Source organism: Cygnus olor, chromosome 2 (genome assembly GCF_009769625.2).
Source record: "Cygnus olor isolate bCygOlo1 chromosome 2, bCygOlo1.pri.v2, whole genome shotgun sequence".
Taxonomy (NCBI): Eukaryota; Metazoa; Chordata; class Aves; order Anseriformes; family Anatidae; genus Cygnus; species Cygnus olor.
This window is the reverse complement of record NC_049170.1, coordinates 147,282,079-147,304,362: the sequence shown is the minus strand read 5'-3', so window position 1 is coordinate 147,304,362 and position 22,284 is coordinate 147,282,079. Positions and strand designations below refer to the sequence as shown.

The following is a 22,284-nucleotide window of genomic DNA, read 5'->3' as shown; positions in this document are numbered from 1 at the left end:
GAGAGTTGCATGTGATAGGATTGTCCTTTTTTTTTTAAAAAACTTCAGCACAGTTGCTTAAATCACTTAGGTTGCAGCAGTGTAATATTATGTAGACAAAAACTATTATGTTAAAAATGATGATAAAAATCAGAACAATTTTGCAGGACAAATGATCATGTGTAATGTCAGATTTGGGTGGTCCTTCCCAGTGAATATGGGATCAAAGTTCTTAAATGTTTCCCAGTATTTCCCAATTTCCTAACAAGTTTTTGTAAGCATTGTTTCTTATGTTACTAATATCTCCAAGTAATTTTTTCGTAGCATTAGTTTATTACTTTCAAACAAACTGTAGGAATAAGGCAAATCATGCAACTGTATAAGGTTAACTACTGGATTTCTAAATTAAGATGCTTATTACTGTCTGTCAGTTTTTGTATGCCCTGGTGTCCCCAGAGTGGTTGCTCTGAGAGATCTCCTAGCCAAGAAGATGGAGAAAGCTCAGTAAGCAGCTTCAGAGGTGATACCACCTTCGTTAACTCACGTGCCTGATGAAGACAGATCTGAACTAGCTAACCTACAGTTCTGCTGCTTAGATTTGTGTGAACAGTGACATTCTCAAGCCGTGTAGCTAGATCTATAAGAGGGTTGCTTGTTGCCTTAATGACTAGAGTCTTTGAGATGTTATTATCTTATTTTTCAGGTTAAGCCTGATTTTTAAATTCTGTGAAAGCTAGAGTATTAGGATATCTTTTATTCTTACGTTACTGGGGTTCAAGTGCTATTTTTATGAAGAGCTGTAAAATACCCTGAGTTGGAAGGGACCCACGAGGATCATCAAGTCCAACTTCTGGCTCTACACAGGACCACCCAGAAATCAAACCAAGTTTTATACCAAGTTACCCATCTTTGCACTTGAGCTTCTTATTTATGATGCTCTCTATTCCTGTATTCATCATGTATGTAAGAGTTTCAGGAATTCAGTTTGCTAATGTAACGTTCATTTATGTAAGACACTGATCTAGATATTGGAGTTCTGAAATGTTGTCCTGATGCTGAACCACTTGAGTCTATTAAGCAGTTCCTGTCAGTTTTGTGACTTGATTTTGGTGGTGTTGGTGTTGTTATTAAGTCAGAAATTTAAAATCCTCATCGGGTGAAGCAGGGTAGATTCTGATTGTTCTGAAGAGCTAGAAGGTAAACCTCAAAAATTTAAAATAACCTCAATCAAACGTTCATTATTTATTAACATCATAGATTAGGGTCTAAGTCCTAAAATGTTATCAAAACTATAACTTGAAAATTTGAAAGAAGTTTCAAATTTTCTCACTATCTGTTATTGAAGAGCAAGTTTAAAAACATACAGTTTTCCACTTGTTTTGAGGAAATGATACGGGAAGAAACTGATAAAAATCTGATCCTTTTGTTCTTCAGTAAGAGAACATAATGGGTAAATGTGTTCACAAAGTTTATTCGTCTTTACTGAAACTTATGTTAATGTTTTTACTTTTTTTTTTTCTGGTTGGTTTGGTCGAATGCAGTTTGCAGAATCGTTAAAGGACTTTTAATTTAAAGCACTCCATTTGTTTTTTTTAAGTAAGGGATCGGGAGAGATACCAGTGATAAAATTCTGAATGACATGTAAGGACGAGGCATGCGAAGTGAAACACTCACATAGGGTGAGAGCAGCCTGTGCTTTTCACTGGTACAGGTTTTTACATTGCCATAAGAACTTGCAGAAAGTCTCTGTGTTAAATAACTCCTGTGTTATTCATAGATTTGAAAGACAGAGGTCACCAAATGTTCTTCACAAACTGCTAGGATGCCTGATTTCTTTATCTCGGAAGTCAAAGACTGCATATTTTATGAAGTATTGTGTTGAGATGTGTATTTTTTTCACTGAAATAAATGGTCACGATCTGGTATCGAGCACGGTGGTAGCTAAGTTTTGATTAAATACAGCATTGTGCTCTTAAGATCATGAACAAATTCAAGAAATCTAAAAATTCTAAAATTTGTACAGCCAAAAAGAATTTGTCAGTAGCTTTCTTCTACCCTTCATTACAAGGAACTGCTTCTAGAAACAGTTGTGGTTTGGCCTTTGGATCCAATCAGTTTTTTGCTCTGCTGAGCGTCTAGAGAAAATGTCGTTTGTACCTGTGTAGACAAACTAGGTATATCAATTTCAAGCACAACACAGATTAGTCATCAGATTTTGTTTCTAATGTTACAGGGATAGTTACTTTTTGCAGGGCTTTCTGTCTGTTAAACTAGTAAATGTGAAATTAAGATGTATCTTGGCAACCTGTTTATTTAAAATCAATAGATTTAAAACTACTCTTTCCTGTGATGTGTAGCAAATAAAAAATTAGTTTAACTGTTAAGGTTTTCTGTCCAAATATTTTCTAGTTTTTGATGATGCTTTTGGTTTGTTACATGTTGATTTCTAAAAGAAAAATATAAACTACGTAGAAAAAGTTTTTACTTTAATGGGCACGTTCTTACCTTCTTTGTCAAAGGTAAAATATTTTAAAGACCTCTTGCTCCACCAGTTAGCAACAGAATTCAATTAAAAATGAAAAATCCTGTATTTAAAGCCACTGTAACTATTTCTGTGGGAAGACTTGCTCCAGCATCTATGACTTGAGATGTTATGCTCACTGATATGAGGTGAAGGTCAAGTGAAGTGGTTAAACGTTTGTTGTTTATGTTGTACAAACTTAGGCATGCAAGAACTTTAAGAGGGTTGAGAAAGTCAAGATTAAAGAGAGCTTTATCTATGAAATACAATCAAAGCCAGCTGAAATTGTTTCTGTCTCTTGATGAAGAAATTCTCTGCTGTTTTTTTGTGTGACATTTTTTGTCAGATCAGTTTTGTGTCTAAATCTGGAATTCAACTTTTTTCAGTTCAAGTAATACTTCTGTTTTTTATCTTCTACTGCAAAAGTTATTGACATGCTTTCTGTCACTTTACAGTTTTGGTGTGGTAGAAGGTGGAACAATTTTTTTAATCTTTTATATTGTCACTTCTGCTGAGTAACAAAAAACTCACTAAAAAGATAATTAGAAGTTAGTAAGTTCTGTAGAAAATGTTAGAAAACTTTAATGAGTACATTAAGTATATTTTCAGGTTGGATATCATTGCTAGTTTGTCCATGGGTCCCAAAACACCATTGAGATAACACTCCCTTTTAAGTGTTGTATGTCAGTCTTCAATCTTGTAATTTCTTCTTGAGTCCTCAGGGCATCACAGCTTTTTGATACTGGTATAGATGGATTAGCTTAAGAAGGTCAGTTTCTACCTGACTGAACAGAAGTTAGGTATAAAATTGGTATAAAAAAACGGCATAGTTTTTCCCTGTGTACACAAGGTGGCAGAGAATCCCGTTTAGCTCATACATTTAAGGAGTTGGAAATCTTGCAGAGACTGCTTCCAATCTGCAAACAGTGTTGGAGCATGTCTGCTTGGGTCTCTTAGGACTGTTGCTGTACCGTTAGACACCTCTGTTGCCCCCTTCTTCCCTTTTTTCCTTGTAAATTGTCACTCTCTTGACTCTGTCAATATGAGAAAACCCCAGTAAACTGTACGTTTGCACAGCATAAAGTTATGTAGCATTGCTGCCACTAGTAGGAGAGATGCTATAAAAAGTTGACGTGGAGATATTTGGAATTGATGAGTAGCTTTAAAAAAAGTCTCTACGAGATCACTCCAGTCAGTCAACAAGCATGCACTTGGGCTGTAACTAGCAGGCTTTTGGGTCAATTCTGATAATAAAACGTGTCTCTACCAGGAAAAAACATGAATGCATATTACTTTTTCATTGTCAATCTGTGCTTACCACTAGGAAAACTTAGTTTATTTCTTGGGCTGTAACTTTTGGCTTGTGCTCTGTTTTTGTTATAATGGCCACATCCAGTTTATTGAGAATAGTTTAACCTATGAAAAGATTAATTCGTGGTACCAAGTCTTTAATGGATTCCTTTTACAGTGAATCACCCCTTTGAACTGGAACACTTTGCAAAAATAGAAATATCGGAATAGACTGTTTCCCATTAAATGTTAAGCCCTGTGGAGTCTACCTTTTGTGTCATAAAATCATAACCTTTTCCTGTCTACGAACCCACTGATGTTTAAAGTGTAACCACAAGTTCATCACGAGACTCAAACTTGGAAAAAATTCTTACAGATGTATTAGAAAGGAGTCCCCCAGAACCAGTTTACATTGAAATGAAAAACTTTGAGACTGGAGAATCTAACAGAAATGTTACTGTTGTTTTCTGTAGCTAATTTCTTTTAATTGCTAAGACAGTTTTCAGCCATACAGTATTTTTTAAAGACCTTTTTTCCAGTGATAATTATTTGCCTTCTTAGGATACTGTTTCAAGTCAGCTTAAAGCTGCATCCCTTGGGCTGGTCCTGATGTCCCTGCCAGTCTCCTGTGCCTCAGCATAAGCACTTCTCTGAGCCCTCAGCGTATCAGATCAGGGAGCTAGACCAACCCAAAGCAGACTGCCAAAAAAGACTGTTTTTTCCCCATTTAGCACTTCCAGTCGCATCACCGCAGGGTCACATGAGCTATAGTATCCTTAATGAGGGAGGAAGCAGGAATGAGTGGCAGAGATGGGGACACAGAGCATCAGCTTGAGTTTCAGCTGGTTTGAATTGTTCTGGAACCATAATGAAAGTTACAGCAAGTTCAACCTTGTGTTTTTAAAACTTGTTGGTGTTACACTGTATAATACCCTATCTTTAGGTGCATTTCAGCTATGAAAAAAGAAATCATGGCTATATATTAAAACTTGTGATTTGGGTGTTTCTGTGTTAACATGCTCCCATTTACTATGAATGTCCTATTTTCAGCAGCTTCCAAGCAAAGTAGACAAGTTTAGTGCTCCTGACATTCCCAGTCGTGGTCGTGGTGCCAGGGAATGTGTGCGCTATTATTGCCAAAGATCAAGAATTGCATGAAAATATGTTCTCAATATATTTCATTACTTAGCTACGTTTTTCAGATGGGGAAGGCAGGGAGTATAACTGTGGCATTTGACTTATCTAGACTTCTAGGATGATCCTGGCATAGTTAATTACCCTTCATTCTTCCAAGTAAGGTACTGTAATTTGGGTTGAACGCTGTTTTCTCTGTGGCTGATGAACAGAGAGTGGTTAGATGAAAGAAAGTAAAATCCTGAAATGAGATCATGTCTGCTCTGCGTGGACTTCAGATTCCATGGAAGGATGGAGCCCACAGCCACAAGTTAATTCACCCCATTGTGGTGCAGCAATGCCGCAGATAGCATTATGCTTGATTGCAGCTCTGCCCCCAGAGTTGCCGGTTTCTCCCGTGGTACACAGCTAAATGCTCAGGATTCTTCTGAAAGGAAAGGTGATGAGTAACTGAAACACTTTCACCTCGGGTAGAAATCTTCAAACGTTTGAAGAACTGCGTTTACTAGAGGGTTAGAGTTAAGATAGATGTCATGCCCGTGTTTTACAGAGTTTAAAAATCCATTTTGAAAGAGTATGAAAGTTGTAGCATAAAGATGCAAAAGCGAGGTCATTACTGAACTTGATGGTGAATCTTCTGGTATCTGAATATAATAATACTGAATAATAATAAGATAGCATTCTGCTTGTATCAGCTACGACAGTGGACACATCCATTTTCCTGCTCATTTCAATAGAAAACAGTTCAAAGTCACAACTGAGGTAATGGTATTACTTTGGAATGAGACATGCAGTCACTGAACAGCTAACAGTCACTTAAACGGCTGCAGCCTGACTACAGAAATTTGTGTCCGCATCCTAAATACATGAATGACTGTAACTTTTTAAAAATTGTTTCTGGGGGCTAAAAGATGCTTTTCCTTTTACCCCCTGCTCCTTTAAAAACAGAACAAAATACTTGATTAAACATGCACCATGAAATTCCATATAGAAATCATATCGCTTTAAAAGTTGTGGGGTTTTTTGTAGCTCAGCGTATACTTTAAGAATTAAATGGCTATTTCTGACAGGAGGAACCTCAACTATTTTTCCAATGCCTACGCTGCCGCAGTCAGTGCTGTGGACCCAGATGCTGGAAACGGCGAACTCTGCATTAAGGTTCCCTCGGAGTTGTGGAAACATGTTGATGGTAAAGTAAAGAGACCATATAGCGTAAGCTTAACTTTAAGATGCCACAGAACTGTTAGCTGTGAGTTTCCATAGGAAGATACTAGATTTAAATAAATAGAAATAGCATTACATTATTTTATGAGATGGTGATTACTGTTTTCTTTTTCCTCACACATCTTTCCAGCTGAAGACTGAAAAATACCTTCATGCTTCTTGGTAGTATGGAGAAATAGTTGCAACACCCTTTACAAACAAACTGGGGTGGTCATGAGCTCAAAAGTATACATGAGGATGTGGGCATAATGGAGTAAATTAGGTGCTAAATTATAACCATTTAAAGCTGCTTACAATATACATGAGTCAACAAAGAAAATAATTTATAAGGATCTGTCTGCTTACATGTTGTTTATAAAGCTATGTTACTTTCAAGAATGGTTGTTTTAAGATCGATTCCATAGTGACAAGGAGATGACTTTATAAACTGAAATACTAGATCCCAGAACAACTGTTCTAACAAGTCACTCTCCAGTTAATTTCTTGTGTTCATTTTCTTACATGGTTTTATCTGTTCCTCTTGTTGATTTGTGGGAACATGGAGGAAAAATCAACTGTCAGGAAGCTGCATCGCGCAGTGTTGTCAGTTACATCTTACTGGGAAAGACACTTGTTATTTTAGTTCTTGTTTGTTTCTATTGTGTTACTTGCAAGCCTAGAAGGTTATATTCAACAGGTATAGTTTTTCTTTCCCAAGTTTGAATGTTAAAATATGGTGAGACTTGTTGGCTAAATTTCACCATATGTTTGAATTTCTTTTCTTGCCTATCTATTCATAGGTGAGATTTCTGTGAAACTAAACCAAAGCAAAGACACTTCAGTTACAGGAAAAGCTTTAACAGTAATAAGAGGTTTTAAGAAACTGCAAATGACAATAACACGTCTTTTAAGAATGTGCCTGTTATGTGCAGTTTTTGTAAAGAATTATTTCAGCAAGGTGCAAGTGAGATCATGGTAAGGGTGTAATAACTGTATAAAGGTTCTTTACTATCCAGCAGTAGGGAGATTAAGTGTAAATCCAATTGCTGTTTTTTATCAATTAATAAAAATTCTCATAAATTCAAATTCTGTAAGTTAAGCCTAAGAGGTCTCAGTTTTGTACGGTCTTCTTTTCTGCTTTGTAAAGTGAACCTGTACGCCCATGAGAATGAAGTAAACACATCATCTTGAAAGACCAATAGGCTAAAACTGAATGATTATTCTGAAATAATTTTCATGTAAGTTATGTATTTACTCTAATTTCTGTCTTGGTGCTGCAGAGTTAAAAGTCCTAAAGGTGCATATAAATTTTTCTCTGGACCAGCCAAAAGGAGGTCTTCATTTTGTGGTACCTAATATGGAGGGCAGCATGGCAGAAAGAGGTGCTCATGTCTTCTCATGTGGTTATCAAAATTCTACAAGGTAAGAACACTGTCTTTGAATGCCAGACTACATTTCCTATTTAATCTCAAAGCGTAGAAAATACAATTTCCCTGAGTTCTTGTAATGTTGAACATTCAAAAACTTAACTTGTGCTTGAAAGGAGTTCACCAGTGTGAAATAGCATCTAATGATTAGTAGTAATAAGGATTTCTAGTCATTATAGCTCAGCAGGAGGTAGTGGCAAGGAAATTTGCAATGCTCTGTAAAGTCAGTAATACATACTGCCGTGTAGTGGGAGTATGTCAGCATTCACAATGTTTAAGGATGTAGTTTGGAACCTGAGAGAAAAATCGTCTGTGCAATAGAAGCATAATTGTTAACCATTTTTCCCCCATCCTGATTTCCCTAGGTTTTGGTTTCCTTGTGTTGATTCATATTCTGAGTTGTGTACCTGGAAACTTGAGTATACCGTGGATGCTGCAATGGTGGCCGTTTCAAACGGAGATTTGGTGGAAACTGTATATACCCACGATATGAGAAAGAAGACTTTTCATTACATGCTGGCTATTCCAACTGCAGCTTCTAACATCTCCCTGGCCATAGGACCTTTTGAAATACTTGTTGATCCATACATGCATGAGGTAATTATGTTCAGAGAGGTCTCCTTTTTTTGTAAAGAGCTAGTTACTATTTTGATGTTGATACCTGTGTATATTGATCAAATATGGGTATGTCTAGATATTGTCTCTGTACAAATATATAGTAAAACTTGTCTCATAATGCCTGTATTTAAATTTTTCCAAAGTAAAGCCTTTGAATGGGTACTAATTCCACTTATGCCTGAATTCATCGGGCTGATTTAGTTGGAGTTGTTAACAACATATATCTCAAAATAGGTTTAAATCCATCCTGTTGACAGTAGATGAAAATAAATTCTACACGGTTAACTAATCTTCTCAATGAAGTTGGACACAGGGTTTGCGTTTGTACCAGATTGTTGAAGTCCAATGACTTAAATTTACAGCTGTAGTTTCAGATTGGGTAGGGATGGACCTGGGAGGTTACCAGGCTGGCATAAAGACTCCCCTTTTGAAACCATGATAGGAAAATACTCGGAAATAGTTATGCTTTATTTGATCCAAAGGCAAACATTAGATTTTTGTCATCAGTCGTGGTATTCTGTTAAATTTTACTGGTGGGAAATGCTCGTTTGTGAAAGATAATAGCTGTTTAAAAAAAAATCAGTCATCACATCAGTTATCACAGCTTGAAAATACTGTTGTCTGTTAGATTTGTGGCAGCTGTGTTTTTGCTTATTTTTCTGTTGCATAACAAGCTTGATATTTATGAATATATTCATCAATCCCATACCAAATTTTTTCCTTTGTAGGTGACTCACTTTTGCTTACCACAACTACTCCCATTGCTCAAACATACCACATCATACCTTCATGAGGTATTTGAATTTTACGAGGAGATTCTTACCTGCCGCTATCCGTACTCCTGCTTCAAGACTGTTTTTATTGATGAAGCATATGTTGAAGTAGCTGCTTATGCATCCATGAGTATTTTCAGGTTAGTATTTGAGAAAATCACACTTTCTAAATCCATGAGCTTAGAAACTCTAGGTCCAAGACTGTTGAGAAATAGCTGATGCTCCTTTTATTTTTATAGCCTGAGTTTTGGGCTCCCTCGTTTGAAAAAGCTGGGTTTTGTTGACATTACAGGCTTTTAACGCCATTTCCAATTACACATATTATAGGGAAGTTGGATTTGAATCTTAAATTGGCGGAGGTTTTCTTTCTGAACGCCATGCATGAAATATTTGAGATTGACCTAAGTGCAGATGTTCAATAATGTTTTTGTTTTCCTTCAGCTGAGGGAAGGTACCATGAACCCAAAAGAGTTTCACCAGCTCAGTTACTTTGACTCTACAGAAAAAGTTGTGTATATATATGCAAATAGCACGAGATCTGTCTAGATAAAGGTTATTAAATAAAGATGTTAATATCTCCTTGGAAAGCTAGTGAAAGAATTATTTTATTTGTTTTGGCTTTTAAAATAAGGTCTTTGTTTTGCTGTTTTGTTTTTTTTTGATTTTGAGCTTGTGCTCATATTGTGTTACTCTCTTTTTATGGCGGTCCAGCACAAATCTCTTGCACAGCGCAATGATTATAGATGAAACTCCACTGACGAGGAGGTGCTTAGCACAGGCCCTGGCCCAGCAGTTTTTCGGATGTTTTATATCCAGAATGTCCTGGTAAGTACTTTACTTTCGTACTCTTTAGAAAATGGGGGAAAATTAGGAAACTGAAACTTTAATTTGCATTTTGTATTTTAGCAGAAGAATAAGTGAAAAACTAGCTGTAGAAGAAAAGGAAGAGTAATAAAACCAGCTCAATAAATGAAAATCCAAGAGGATGAGGGGTTTTTGTTTTTATTTTTATTTGAAAGAGGAATATGAGATATAGGTTCAAAAGACTGTAGTGGTTGAACATGTCTTCTCTCAGAGGTTATTGTTACTGACTGTCGTAGTGTGCTATGCCACCTGTAAATTTATAGAGGAGACTCTTGTATCATCAGTGAATTTCTGTCAGATACTTTGGATGAAGAAATGTAACCTGCACAGGACGTACTTGTTGAGCAGAGAAGTAATAAATAATGGAGAAGTACAGGAGAGGGGAATACAGGAAGTAGTGCCAAAGGGACAAATTCACTGGGTTGGTAAACTCCCTGTAACTCCATCCCTCAGAAGATCACCCACAGTTGTCTCATGTAATTCTGATCAGTATTTATTTTGAAGTCTTTTGCATACACTTTATATTTCAGGCACAAGGGACTTACTACTTTTTTGTGGCAAAAGTGTATGTTCCAGAATATTCTTGGCTTTTTAAAAATAAAAAATAAAGTTAATTGATACTTACACTAGTAGAATTTCTCTTGCTCTGATGCTTATTACCAGTCTGTAACCATGGTCAAGACAGTTTTGTCTCTTGACTCCCTTTTGTGTCCTTCTGTTTACCTTCCTCATCATTATGGATGTTCATATACCTCATCAGATGACCTACCTGTCATTTTTATGCTTCAGATTCTAGCTCATGTTCATGGTCTGTTTTTTCCCCATGTTTTTCTCTCTTTTAAAGAAGTATTTAAAGAGGTAATTAAATGAGTGTCCACCAGATTGTGAGATATGTACTTTGTCCACTTGCTCTCCAAATGTTCTCCATTGCATTGATATGGTTATCAAGAAATAAAGATAATCATGCTAATCATGTAGATTAACAGTTGTTTTAACTTTCGTATCTGTCCACTTCTACCATGTTTCTATTTCAGTTGAAATAGTTTGCTTTTATGTTTTAATCTGAGCTTCTGTGGTACAAGTTCAGTTTTCACTGGCTCTTCAGTTTTATCGGTCCCACCTAGGTGCCAAGTTACATAAATGGGTTCACAGCTCATCAGACCTCTGTTGACTTAGAGAAGTTATATAACTTGCTGAAACTTGTGGCTTTTTTGAGCTGGTCAAAAATACCATCCCTTACAAAATACCTTCTGAAGTGCCATAATTCATGCTGCTTTCTTATTATAGGTCAGATGAATGGGTGCTGAAGGGAATCTCTGGTTATATTTACGGCCTTTGGATGAAAAAAACCTTTGGCGTTAATGAATATCGCCACTGGATTAAACAGGTAATAACAGTAACATTTTTCTATACATTTCAGACATTTCAAATCAAAGATGGAATATGAAAACAGAACATAACATAGTTTTGCGTTACAATCTAAAGATACTGTAACAAAACAGGGCTAAAATATTTTTACTACTTGCTGCAAGGAGAAACACCAAACATATTAGCCAAAATATGTTTCCATGACTGGCTTACCAATAATAATTTTCATTGTTTCTCTCTGCAGTTAGTTTTCCTATTTTTCTTTTGATTTTTGTTAAAAGACAGAAAAGGCCAAAAGAAAAAGAGTACTTTTTTTAGCACTCACAGCAGAATATGGGATTCATGAAGAGGTCTGTTTGGTGAATTAATGTTGCTATACTGTGATGGCCTTTCCTATACCTCAGAACAGCTCTGATGTTAGAGTGGATCAGTAGTGGATCAGGTATCTTTTTAGCCTCATTTAAGTCCTAGCTTTATAATAGGCTTTTGATGTCCGTGGTGACAGTTCCTTATTTCCATTAAGATTTTTGTTTTCCATTGAGAGTCACCTATCTTGAAAAAGAAAGTTCTGCCTATAGCTTACATTTCTAAATGTAAAGCAGTGAGACAGGGACTTATTAGCCATAATGGCAGCGAGTCCTCGTTCTTTGTCAGTGACATTCATTCGTAGAAAGATCTTCCTCTTCTTTCTCTTGTCACGTTTTCTTACTGTTCTTCTTTTCCAAATTGGAGTCCTAACCCCATGGGCTTCATTTACCTACCTTACTCACACAGGGGCCCAGTATGCTAAGACGTTTATCTCAGTCCTGTGTTGTGTGTGCTATAGAGAACAACAAAACTGGATGTCTTAGAGTCCAGTGCTGCATTCAGGGATGTTTCTGAGTATTAATTGCTCACGTTCTTTCCCTGTGGGTTAAGTGCTTCCACATAGAACTGAGAGGTGCTGCTGTCACAGCCTCCCATCCCGCTTTGAACATAATATTTCATATGAAAGGGTGCCAGTTGATACAAATCAATACATACAAAAATGTCAACACTTGGGAGCTCTTTGTCCAACATCGGGTTGCAGTCAGACAACAATTTACTCTCCCTGTGCTAAAACCGACCCGATTCGATCCAAAAGCCATGCTGACTGTTGGACGATGGTGAGCCCACGCAAACATCCTGCCTTGAAGTGTGCTTGTTAACATGGGCACAGCAGCACACAAATTCAGACACAGAGCCTGCTTCTGTCTGCCTTGGACATAGTTCAGGGTGAGGTGAGCTTTTATACGTTGCAGTCTACTGCGTTGGTATAGCCAGTATTACTTTGCACTGCAAGTAAATGGTGAACACTTAACTTCCATTGGTCAGAGGAAACTTCCTCAGTGAGCAGTAATATTCTTTAGGTATGTTATAGTTAAATACCGTTGTGTGTTGACCCCCTATCCAGACCCAGAACAAGTATTAATTGCTAATTTCTACTATTTTATTATTGCTTGCCATGCTGAGGAAGGTCTCTGATTTTAAAATACTAGTTTGCGTTTGTAAAAAATGTTTCTTTATGAGGTATGGCTTGAACAATGATGTTAAAAGTTTTCAACTAATTTCTGTACTTTCCAAAATTATTCTCACTTACGTATGTTGTACTTTTTAGGAGTTAGATCAAATAGTGGCGTACGAACTGAAGACTGGTGGAGTTCTGCTGCATCCAATATTCGGAGGAGGAAAAGAGAAAGACAAGTATGTTTATTTAAGCAGCAAGTCATTACAGGGTATGTTTTTATGGGGCCGTTAATATATGCCTTGGGTGTGTTGTGCGGCATAAGGCCAAAGGCTGAAGAACTGCAGCTGCCCAAGGCATCTATTACCAGTCTCATAAAATACATCTTGAGTATATTGGGTCACTGTTGTTTTATTTTTCTTTCACTTTAAATCCTGAAGGGAATAAAGTACAATGAATGTTTTTAATACTGTTATGAAACTACTTTTTAGTAAGAGGATGAGAGTGAAGATGGAGCCAGAATTTTGGCCTGAGCTATTTATAGAGTGGTTAGTAATCTTTAGGCTTTTTAAGGTATTATCAGTTTTCTTTTTCTTTGCTGTTTTTGTGTCCACTGTCAGTTGCTACCTTGCAATCTTGCATGAAAATTGTTTTATCAATTGGGGGGAAAAAAGTATTAGATCAGTTGTCTATGAAGCACCACTGATAACTGTGAACTGGCTGAGCTGGTATTTTCATTAGTAACTGTAGCTTCAGTAGTGCTAGCTTAGGAATTTTCTCCTTACCTGTTTTGTGGTACTCCTGTACTACCCACTCAGTAGCGTTGGTCAAAATTGGAAATTTTGGAGATTGGAAAGCACTACCAGAAGCCAGATCAGTAAGCTGGTCCAGGTGTCAGTGACACATTTTTGTCATGTTTTCCTTATCTTGGATAAATTAATCTAGTTGTGACACAGCCTTACAAACAGGTGCTCTTTGGAAACCCATGAGCAGCACATGCAAAACAGGTTGAGAATGTGCACATGGAGTGGCAGAATATATCAGCTTAAGTTCTTACTGCAGCAGAAGCCCCCCAGTTATGAAAATCTGACCTAAATTGTCTGCAGCAGTGGTTCTCTTACTTTTGAGTACAAATCCTGTTGTTTGTTTTTTTTTCTCAATTCAAAATGAAAACTCTGCATTTAAGATTGAACCAAGTATACAGATAACCCACTTAAATATGAGTAATGATCTGGTTTAGGGAGAAGAATAAAGAAGAAAATGTTTTTTCAAATCAGGAATAGGAGACATTGGCCAGTTTCCCAGCCAGGTGAATCCTCAACAACTGCTCGTGATGGATTTTGATTTAGTTCGCTGTCCTTTTTCAAAGCGGTGAAGCAGACAAGTACCTAGGTGGTCTTGTTGCATATACCTCTGAAAAGCAAGTCACGGCTAATAGCATCAATTTTAGGTATCACATTGGTCATGACGTCCTTTTTTTCTTTCTTTTTCTTAAGGAAAATATGGGGTAATGAGTTAGGTCTTGGCAGTCTTTTTAATTGGCAGCGTTACAATTTGGCAGCATATTCCCTCACAGAGAAACTAAATCTAGACTAATAGGATCAGAATAAACTATGGAAAAAGGCTACATTAATATAAATGCACTATAAGAAAAGTTACTTTGTAAGTGTTAATTTTAGTATTTAATTGTATTTAAACTAGAACTGGAGCCAAATAATGGACCGATTCCTATTTAATCCCCTTAAATGTATGTTTCCTCTGTGTGATGTATCATTGTTAGACATTGTCTTCCCATGTGTATTTTGCTGCTTCTCTCTATTATAGCTTGATAATCGTAACATCACTTAAATATAAATTACAACTTGCTGTTTCTTATAGATTGCAAAGTTTCCTTGTACATAAATTAAGTATGTGTTCCTGACTCTGGGGAATGGTTCGTATTCTGGGAGGATGTTTTCATAATGGTGATGTTTAGAGCATTTTTCTTCAACATATATTTTGCATTTCTTCATTCTGGTTGTTATGATAAGGTTTCCTGCCAAGCATATTTGCATTAAAGCAGTCCCAATTCATAATAATATGAAGAAAAATTAGGTTGGATAATAATCTAATTTTCACCTGAATTAAAATATGGAAAGAAATCATTGGAAAAAAGTAACTTTTCAGATGAATTAATTTGTGTACAGAACAGCTATCACAAATTCTTTGTTTATATATGTACTGCAATACAAACACTGCTCTAGAATTTTGATTTTTTGAGAGAAAATCCCGGAGCCTGGGAAAATGAAGGAACGGAAATTGCAGGTTAACTGCTGTATGGGTTGAAGCTTCAAAGTGAAGTGTTGTGCTTGTTACCTCTTCATTTTGTGTTCTTGCATTTTTGGTTTTCTTCAGTCTTTGATTGTGGTGGTACCACCCCGCTGTAAAAAAATTAAAAGCCTCAAGAAGTGTATGTGGATGTATTTCAAGTGGAAGAAGCAGATTGACAGGTTTGCACTGAATGACTGGATTGTGCTCAAGAGCATGAGGGTTATAAATTTCCATGGAAGAGCGACTAGCTTGCTTTTCACTTTGACAAAGGTCCTAGGCCCATATTGCTAATTTGAATTCTTACTTCTTGCCAATCCAGTAACAGCTTTAAAAGTCTAACAGTTAAAGAAAAATACAATGGGAAGAAATGTATTAAAACTGAATGAACTACAAAACGCAACTCTCAAATGCAATCAACCTGGTTTCGTTTGATTTGCAGTTAAATAATGTAACCAGTGCCGAAATCAATCAACGCTTAGTGAATTTAAGAAGGCCAAGAATGTGGGTCCTGGCTTGGTTATAATTTTTAAGAAAAGAATTTTACCAAAGTCAATCAAGTGTATAATTTGAAGCTGGATAAATAGTTTTATACTGAGACCAAATTATTATATAATGTCTGAGCCACAACCTCAGTTCCATTCTTGCATTTCAATTTCATGGCTGCTAACCCTTCCTTACCCTAGAACACAGAAGTGTCCAAAATAACAGGACAATTTTGATAAGGGAGACTTCAATAATTGCTAACCAACAAGAAACAGCAAGTAGTAACGTTAAGTATGTTCTTATTCATATAGTCAGTACACCTGAAAAGGGTATTGCTTAAATTTAGAAAATCTTTTCTTTTTGTATCATGAGATGTTTATACAGATGTTCACGAGTAAAGTTAAGGGAATCTCCCAGTCTATAAAAGAATAGGAAAAGAATGCTGAGGTGTTATGGCTATCTTGGGCCTTGTTGTCTTCTGAAATCTTAAGAATTGCAGACAAGAAACCAAGTACTGGTCTTTTTTGTTGTTAGAAAGCTTCCTAATGCCATACGCCTTCCAAGTGCATGGAAAGGCTAGTCAAAAATATTTTTTAATAGGTCTATGAAGTTTCTGGAAGATACGTCTCTTTCTGAGATAGCTGGCATGAAAGATCAGCATTATACCTCTTCTCTTTGATAGTCACAATTCATGAATTATTTCATTCTGTCTTGCAATGTCTTCTAAAGTCTTTGGACAAATCTCTTGCCTCGCCCATCTTGAAATGGTTCAGTTAGGTTGTCTATAAGTGAGAATCCCAGGAAAATCCCATTTTGAACCCTGGAGTTTTATGTGGTTGGTGTTTGCTATGGCACAGTGGCTAATTTGTCATTCTCCACCAACCCTCATAAAATGAGTCTGGATTTCTGTTTCTTAAGAAGTTGGCCTGACATGGTGTGGGCCCTTTTTCTTTTTTTTTTAAGGTATTTGTTATTAGTTCATGGGAAAAAAAATAATCAAGCGTGAAGAAGAAAAGAAGAACTAAAAGAAAAAAACAAAGCACAACACAATACAGTTTCCACAGCCTTGGTTCATCACTAAAATAAACTCAGAATTATCTTCTCAAATAATTGAAAAAGGGCAAAAAGGTCTTATTTTTCTAGGGAGATGCAGTATTAAAGTTACTTTTCTACTTTGAAACTGGGCTAAAGTTTGGAAAGTTCGTGTTCTGAAGTGTGAAACTTTAATTTTATAGTGCATCAAAATTAGGTCATATGGTGCTTTACTGCTGTACAGCCACTAAAGGTATCCAGAAATTAGTCCTGTTTGAAAAAAGTTTCAGGTTGTCTGTGTCTGTCTTCTGATGTGGAATGAAATTAGACTGTTTTAGATGTTTTGCTTATAGACACAAAGGGTATGTGGGAAGGAGCGCCACAGGAAGTTACAGAAATAGTGTGGCAGTGGTAGCGTGATGCTCTGCATAGTCTGCCTTGATATGATAGCTGATTTAGAAGGCATCTATTTGCCAAACTATTGAAAGCATAAATTTGCTAACTAAAATTAAATGTGATGACTCAGGGGAATTGATCATGAAAGTCTTTTTTGAATCTTAAAACTCCTACTTTCTTTAATTGCAAAAGTTATTTGCTTAAATGTAAAATATTAACTATGTACAAGCACTTAAAAGTGGAAGTGGAGCAGGGAGCATGCAATTTGAGTAATTTCCAGACTCAAGTCGTAGATTCCCTTCTCTGTTTTTCACTGCTACCAGTCTTTTCGAGAAGTTACTGTGCAGCATGTATTACCTGTCATTATTCTCTATACAGTACTTGCTGTATTCCAGCTATGTGCACCCCAGTAACCTTTGTGTGTGGTCATTTGAAACGTCATAATTTACATCTTTAAAGCAATAGAAGAGGTCCTAATGTTGGTGTGCCTATAATCTTAGTTGTTAAGTTATATTTTAGTTTTCATTCCATAAAATGCAAAACAAATTTTTTTTTTTAATTTTTATTTTTCAGCCCTGCATCACACTTACACTTTTCTATCAAACACCCTCATACACTGTCCTGGGAGTATTACACTATGTTCCAGTGTAAAGCACATCTTGTTATGAGACTGATTGAGAACAGGATCAGCATGGAGTTCATGTTACAGGTAGGTAATTAAATGTTTATGTGGCATATAGACAGCTTTATATTTATTTATGTCGAGTATAGGCAGCTTTATATTATTTGCAAATAGAAATTTGCAATTTCTATTCATAAAATGGAGTTAAGAAAGAGCAAATCAGCTTTTCATAGGATTCCATTTATATTTTAAGTAGTAGTTTAAACAGCGTGGAACAAACGTAAAATGTTGATCATTGCGTTAGGATAAGGTTAGCTATTATTCTTAAACATAACTAGTAATATTTTTATATATGCCTTATTCTTTGTAATATTAAGCTGTTTCATTGCTTTGAGTAAATGACTGGTTATTAACACTGAGAACCTGTTTTACTAGTAGTTTTGCAGCCATAACTAGTGTCATCATGAGCTAATGTAGTAGATATTAATAATGAAAGTAAAGAGAATCTGGCTTCTGTTCTTTCCACTGCATAACATTTTCAGTGCTAGAGGGAGCATAGATCTTTATATTAGAAGAAACAGTTGAATTGGAGATTGTCATTTTATTTTTGAAATATTAAACTTCTGCAGAATTGTAGTTTTTTTTTAAATGTTTTGTGACATGCCTTAAAAAGATAGGGTGCTATAAAGAAACGCCAAACTAGGAACTAGGTGATACTTCTTCCTTTCAGCATCAGATTCCTGGTTTTTAAAGATAACACCTATGTGGATGTGCTAAAACTTCTTATAAGCAGCTGTTGTCAGGTTGAAAATACAGCAGATTTAAAGCTTCCGTTAAATAAATTTTAATTATTCTTTGCATTTTTTTTAAAGGGATAGCTAGAAAGGTAAACAGAGAACCTCATGACTTCTGTTTCTAAACAGCAGATTTATTTAGTGATCTGTTTTACTATAGATAATTTTAAAGCTTATGGACTTATAAGGGATTTTGTGTAAGACTATGGTAAGGAAGTATGTGAAGTGTTGGCTTGAGTTATAAAAGAAAAGAAAGGGTATACTTGTAACTCCTAAAAAGCTGGTTATTTGAAAAAGCTCAGGTAAAAAGAAGTGATTTTAAAGTACTTTGCTAACCTCTGCGTTTTATAATTTGGTAAATAAAGGCCACATGCACTTTCAGTGATTAACTTCATAAATTGCTTGTTTTTTGAAGTGTAGCTCATTAGAGATGCTTAGAACTAGAAAATGGCTACCAAAAATGTTTTGGTACGTTTTGTGTTCATCTCTATTTGTGAAAAAGCTGCCTAAGTTGTTCCTTCAGCCATTATGAGCAAAGACGACACTTTTAGTTTATTTTTGTTAAAACACACTTCATGTTATGAAGCTGGGGGTTCATCTCTTTTCTCAGCATCATGCGTAGTTTACCTCAAGTAAAGATGCATTCATGTCTGCAAATCACAATTTCTGATACGGACAAGTAAATAATTTTCTGAAATATTTTTATTTTGAAAGACTTTTTTTGAAGTCCGTCGTCAAGGAATGAGTTTATTGGCCTTTAGTTAGAGTTCAATTGCAACTAATCAGGAAAGAAAGGCTTCTTTTGTATGTTGAAGTGCTTAATGAAAGTAATAACTTTTTATCATTTTAGGTTTTCAACAAGTTGTTGAGTCTGGCCAGCACTGCTTCATCTCAGAAGTTCCAGTCACACATGTGGAGTCAGATGTTGGTTTCCACATCTGGGTTTTTGAAATCTATCTCAAATGTCTCTGGCAAAGACATCCAACCTTTAATAAAGCAGTGGGTGTATCCTTTTTATTCTTGGTTTGGATTGTTAATATGGAGAATGAATTTGTTTTTTAATTGGCAGTACTAAAGGAATGTGAAGAAAGATATTTCATGTCTTTGCTTTAAACATTTAAGTACATTATTCTTTGAATTAGAAATAGATGGGAGTCACAGGTTCATAGTCCTTTTATAGTCGTTTAGAGTATGCTAGCTCTTTTGGGTGTCCTTTACCAGAAGGAATTGCTGCGATTTTAAGTTTTATTTTGCAGGAAGCACAAAAGCTCTGGTGGAATTCAAGGCCAAATTACACTAAAGGAATTCCAGAGGACACTGCCCATAGAAATATGCTGAAGTCTGACATGGAAAATGCTATAGTCTGGTGCATTTTTAGATGTGATTTCCAGTAAATCACCATGGAATGTGTAACCTAAAGCATGGATTGATGGTTTAAAATATAAACTAGTATTTAACAGCTTGGTAGCTTGTGTTAGTGTTAGACCTTCAGGTCTAGCTCAAATAAAAATTTGAGTGTTGATGCTTCAAATTTCAGTGATATTAATCAAGAAATAGGGTTTCTTGTTTTGGATTGATGTGAGGGTAAATTTAAATTTGCTTCATTTAACAGGTTTAATTGGTAGTTTTAATTAAAGTGATTGCGGGTTAAAACAGTACGAGACTAAGTTTTACCCGATGGCAATGTCACGGACCTTTATGAAGGCAACCACCATGAACAGAACCAGTCTGTCTGAGGCATCTGTTTAGCCAAATGCATGTATCTGGGGAGAAGAGTTTTGTGTGATAGGAAGCCTGCTTGAAACTGGCAGCTCTCCCCTGAAATGTCAGGACATTAAAGAACAGGTTTTCTTTTCTTGCTTTTGCCATATGTCATCAGACACTTATTGGGAGCATGCCCTAGCCTAAAATACGTTTTCCTAGTGTTGCAGTTTTATTATAAATAAACTGTAGTAATGGATGTCAAAATAATAATGAATGCTGAAGCTATTCACAGAACAGTTTACCTGAAGTTATTGCCTGTGATAAAATTTGGAGTGAGATAATTATTTTTTATTGGTCACATAGTGTAGCTTCATATATATGTGAGCTATTCTGTATACATCTGAACAACACGTGCAATGACTCATTTTTGAAAAACTGCAATAAAATAATTAAGTGCAGCACAGGTAGAAAACAGAAGGTCGCTATGTTTTCCTCTTAATTTGGTTTACCTGAAGTGTGTATTAAAACAAGTCATACGGAATTTACTAAAGATTTACTCAGTAACTTTCTCTGAGAGCATGTCAGGGACATTAGAATGTGGTAGGGTCCAGTGTAGTTTTTCATGATGAATTCTTTCTTCCTAGATAATTTTCACTGTACTTCCTTTTTTTTTGTCCTTTGTACATGAATGTACATTAAAGTACTGTTTAAAGAAAAAAAATGGAAATTCTTACGAAGAAACATGTTTTCATTTCCTAATTTTCTTGGGATAGGAGATTTTAGAGTTAAAAAAGCATAAAGCAAGTGTAAAAAGTGAGTGAAAACCTTGAGAGTTATGATTGTTTATAGTTACTGCATTGTGCCGCAGAATTCCTATACTGCTTTGTAGAGATCAGAGTGGAGTGGTCAAATTTTACGGCAGCTTTGCATTTAATAGAAAACGGAATGTTTTGGAATTGGAAATAAAACAAGACTACACATCTCCTGGGACTCAGAAATATGTGGTAAGGCCAATTTCCCATATTTTACCTATGCATATAAGTGTGATGTGAGCATTAACGAGCATTATTTTTAATGCTAATAACAATCTTCTGAATTTTAAGGGTCCTCTTAAAGTGACAGTGCAAGAACTTGATGGATCATTTAACCATACATTGCAGATTGAAGAAAATAGTCTTAAGCATGATATACCTTGCCATTCTAAAAGCAGAAGGTAAGACTTAAAAATATATAAACTGCAAGCATTTTTTACTGTGGATACATGAAAATGCATAGGGCATTGATAATAAATACATGCTTTTTAAATTTTATAACTACATCTTGTTGATCTTATTGAATAAGATTTGCCTGTGATGTAAGGGGGGAAAATAGAATTTACTACGGTTTGTGAACAGCAAGAAACCTTACATTTTATATGCAGCTCTGAATAAAGATCTTAAATTTTGTATAAAGTTTTATAGAGAAGTTTGTTTGTATAGGAGAACAAGTTGAATGAAGGCTCCAGCTTCATCAGATTTTTCATAAAGGCTTTGAATGAGTTTTCTCACCAAGGGGGAAGACTAAAGAAAGGCAAGAGAAGAATCTCAAGTGAGGGTATATGAATTGAAGCATGTACATAGTTTTTGTTTTCTGTTAGAGTCCCCAGTGGTTTCTTTTCTGAATAAAACTAAGCATAGCTCAACTTTGATTTTTTTTTATTTTTTTTTTTCCTGGGTGAACGTTGGTTTTTGGTTTGGTAAATTACTTTAGCAAACTTTATCTTCGTTTTTAAGCATATCTTAGCTAGTAGGATGATTTTCGAAATACTTACCTTTATTTTCTTTTTTTCTTTTTTTTTTTTTTTTTAACAGAAATAAGAAAAAAAAGATTCCACTGATGAATGGAGAAGAGGTGGACATGGACCTTTCCGCTATGGAGTAAGTTGGCTGAAGTTTCTCGGTGTGACACTGAGCCATATTACCTTTATTTGAAGCATGTTTTTTTTTTTTTTTTAAGAATTTGATAGTAGATTTGGACTTCATTATATGACTGGCAGATTTCAAGACAAAAGTCAGCAGTTTTTGTTGGACCTCGATGAAGACCATTTAACTTAGCACTAAGATAAAGAAGTTCTTGAAACCTATGGTTAATTTAAAAATAATTCTTTTAGATTACAAATGAACGTTGAAATACTTCGTACTGAAAAGAATATATTAGGGTGTTAAGCTCTATGGAAGCAACCTCTTGCTCAGAGTAAATACTCATTTTACCCTCCTTGAGCTGGAGCTGGTGTTGCTCTCAGAA

The 22,284-nt window shown here is 35.7% G+C and overlaps 1 protein-coding gene across 2 annotated transcripts in view; it reads left to right on the top strand.

Moving 5' to 3' along the window:
* Nucleotides 1–22,284, top strand: part of TAF2 (TATA-box binding protein associated factor 2) — a 57,308-nt gene that overhangs the window by 3,778 nt on the left and 31,246 nt on the right. For both annotated transcript variants that reach the window (XM_040546959.1, XM_040546958.1), the window contains exons 4-15: nt 5,995–6,113; nt 7,408–7,549; nt 7,920–8,151; nt 8,901–9,085; nt 9,657–9,770; nt 11,097–11,196; nt 12,814–12,899; nt 17,455–17,590; nt 19,148–19,302; nt 20,891–21,005; nt 21,105–21,214; nt 21,852–21,917. In XM_040546959.1, coding sequence (XP_040402893.1) covers nt 5,995–6,113; nt 7,408–7,549; nt 7,920–8,151; nt 8,901–9,085; nt 9,657–9,770; nt 11,097–11,196; nt 12,814–12,899; nt 17,455–17,590; nt 19,148–19,302; nt 20,891–21,005; nt 21,105–21,214; nt 21,852–21,917 — 1,560 coding nt within the window. The remainder of the gene's footprint in view (nt 1–5,994; nt 6,114–7,407; nt 7,550–7,919; nt 8,152–8,900; nt 9,086–9,656; nt 9,771–11,096; nt 11,197–12,813; nt 12,900–17,454; nt 17,591–19,147; nt 19,303–20,890; nt 21,006–21,104; nt 21,215–21,851; nt 21,918–22,284) is intronic.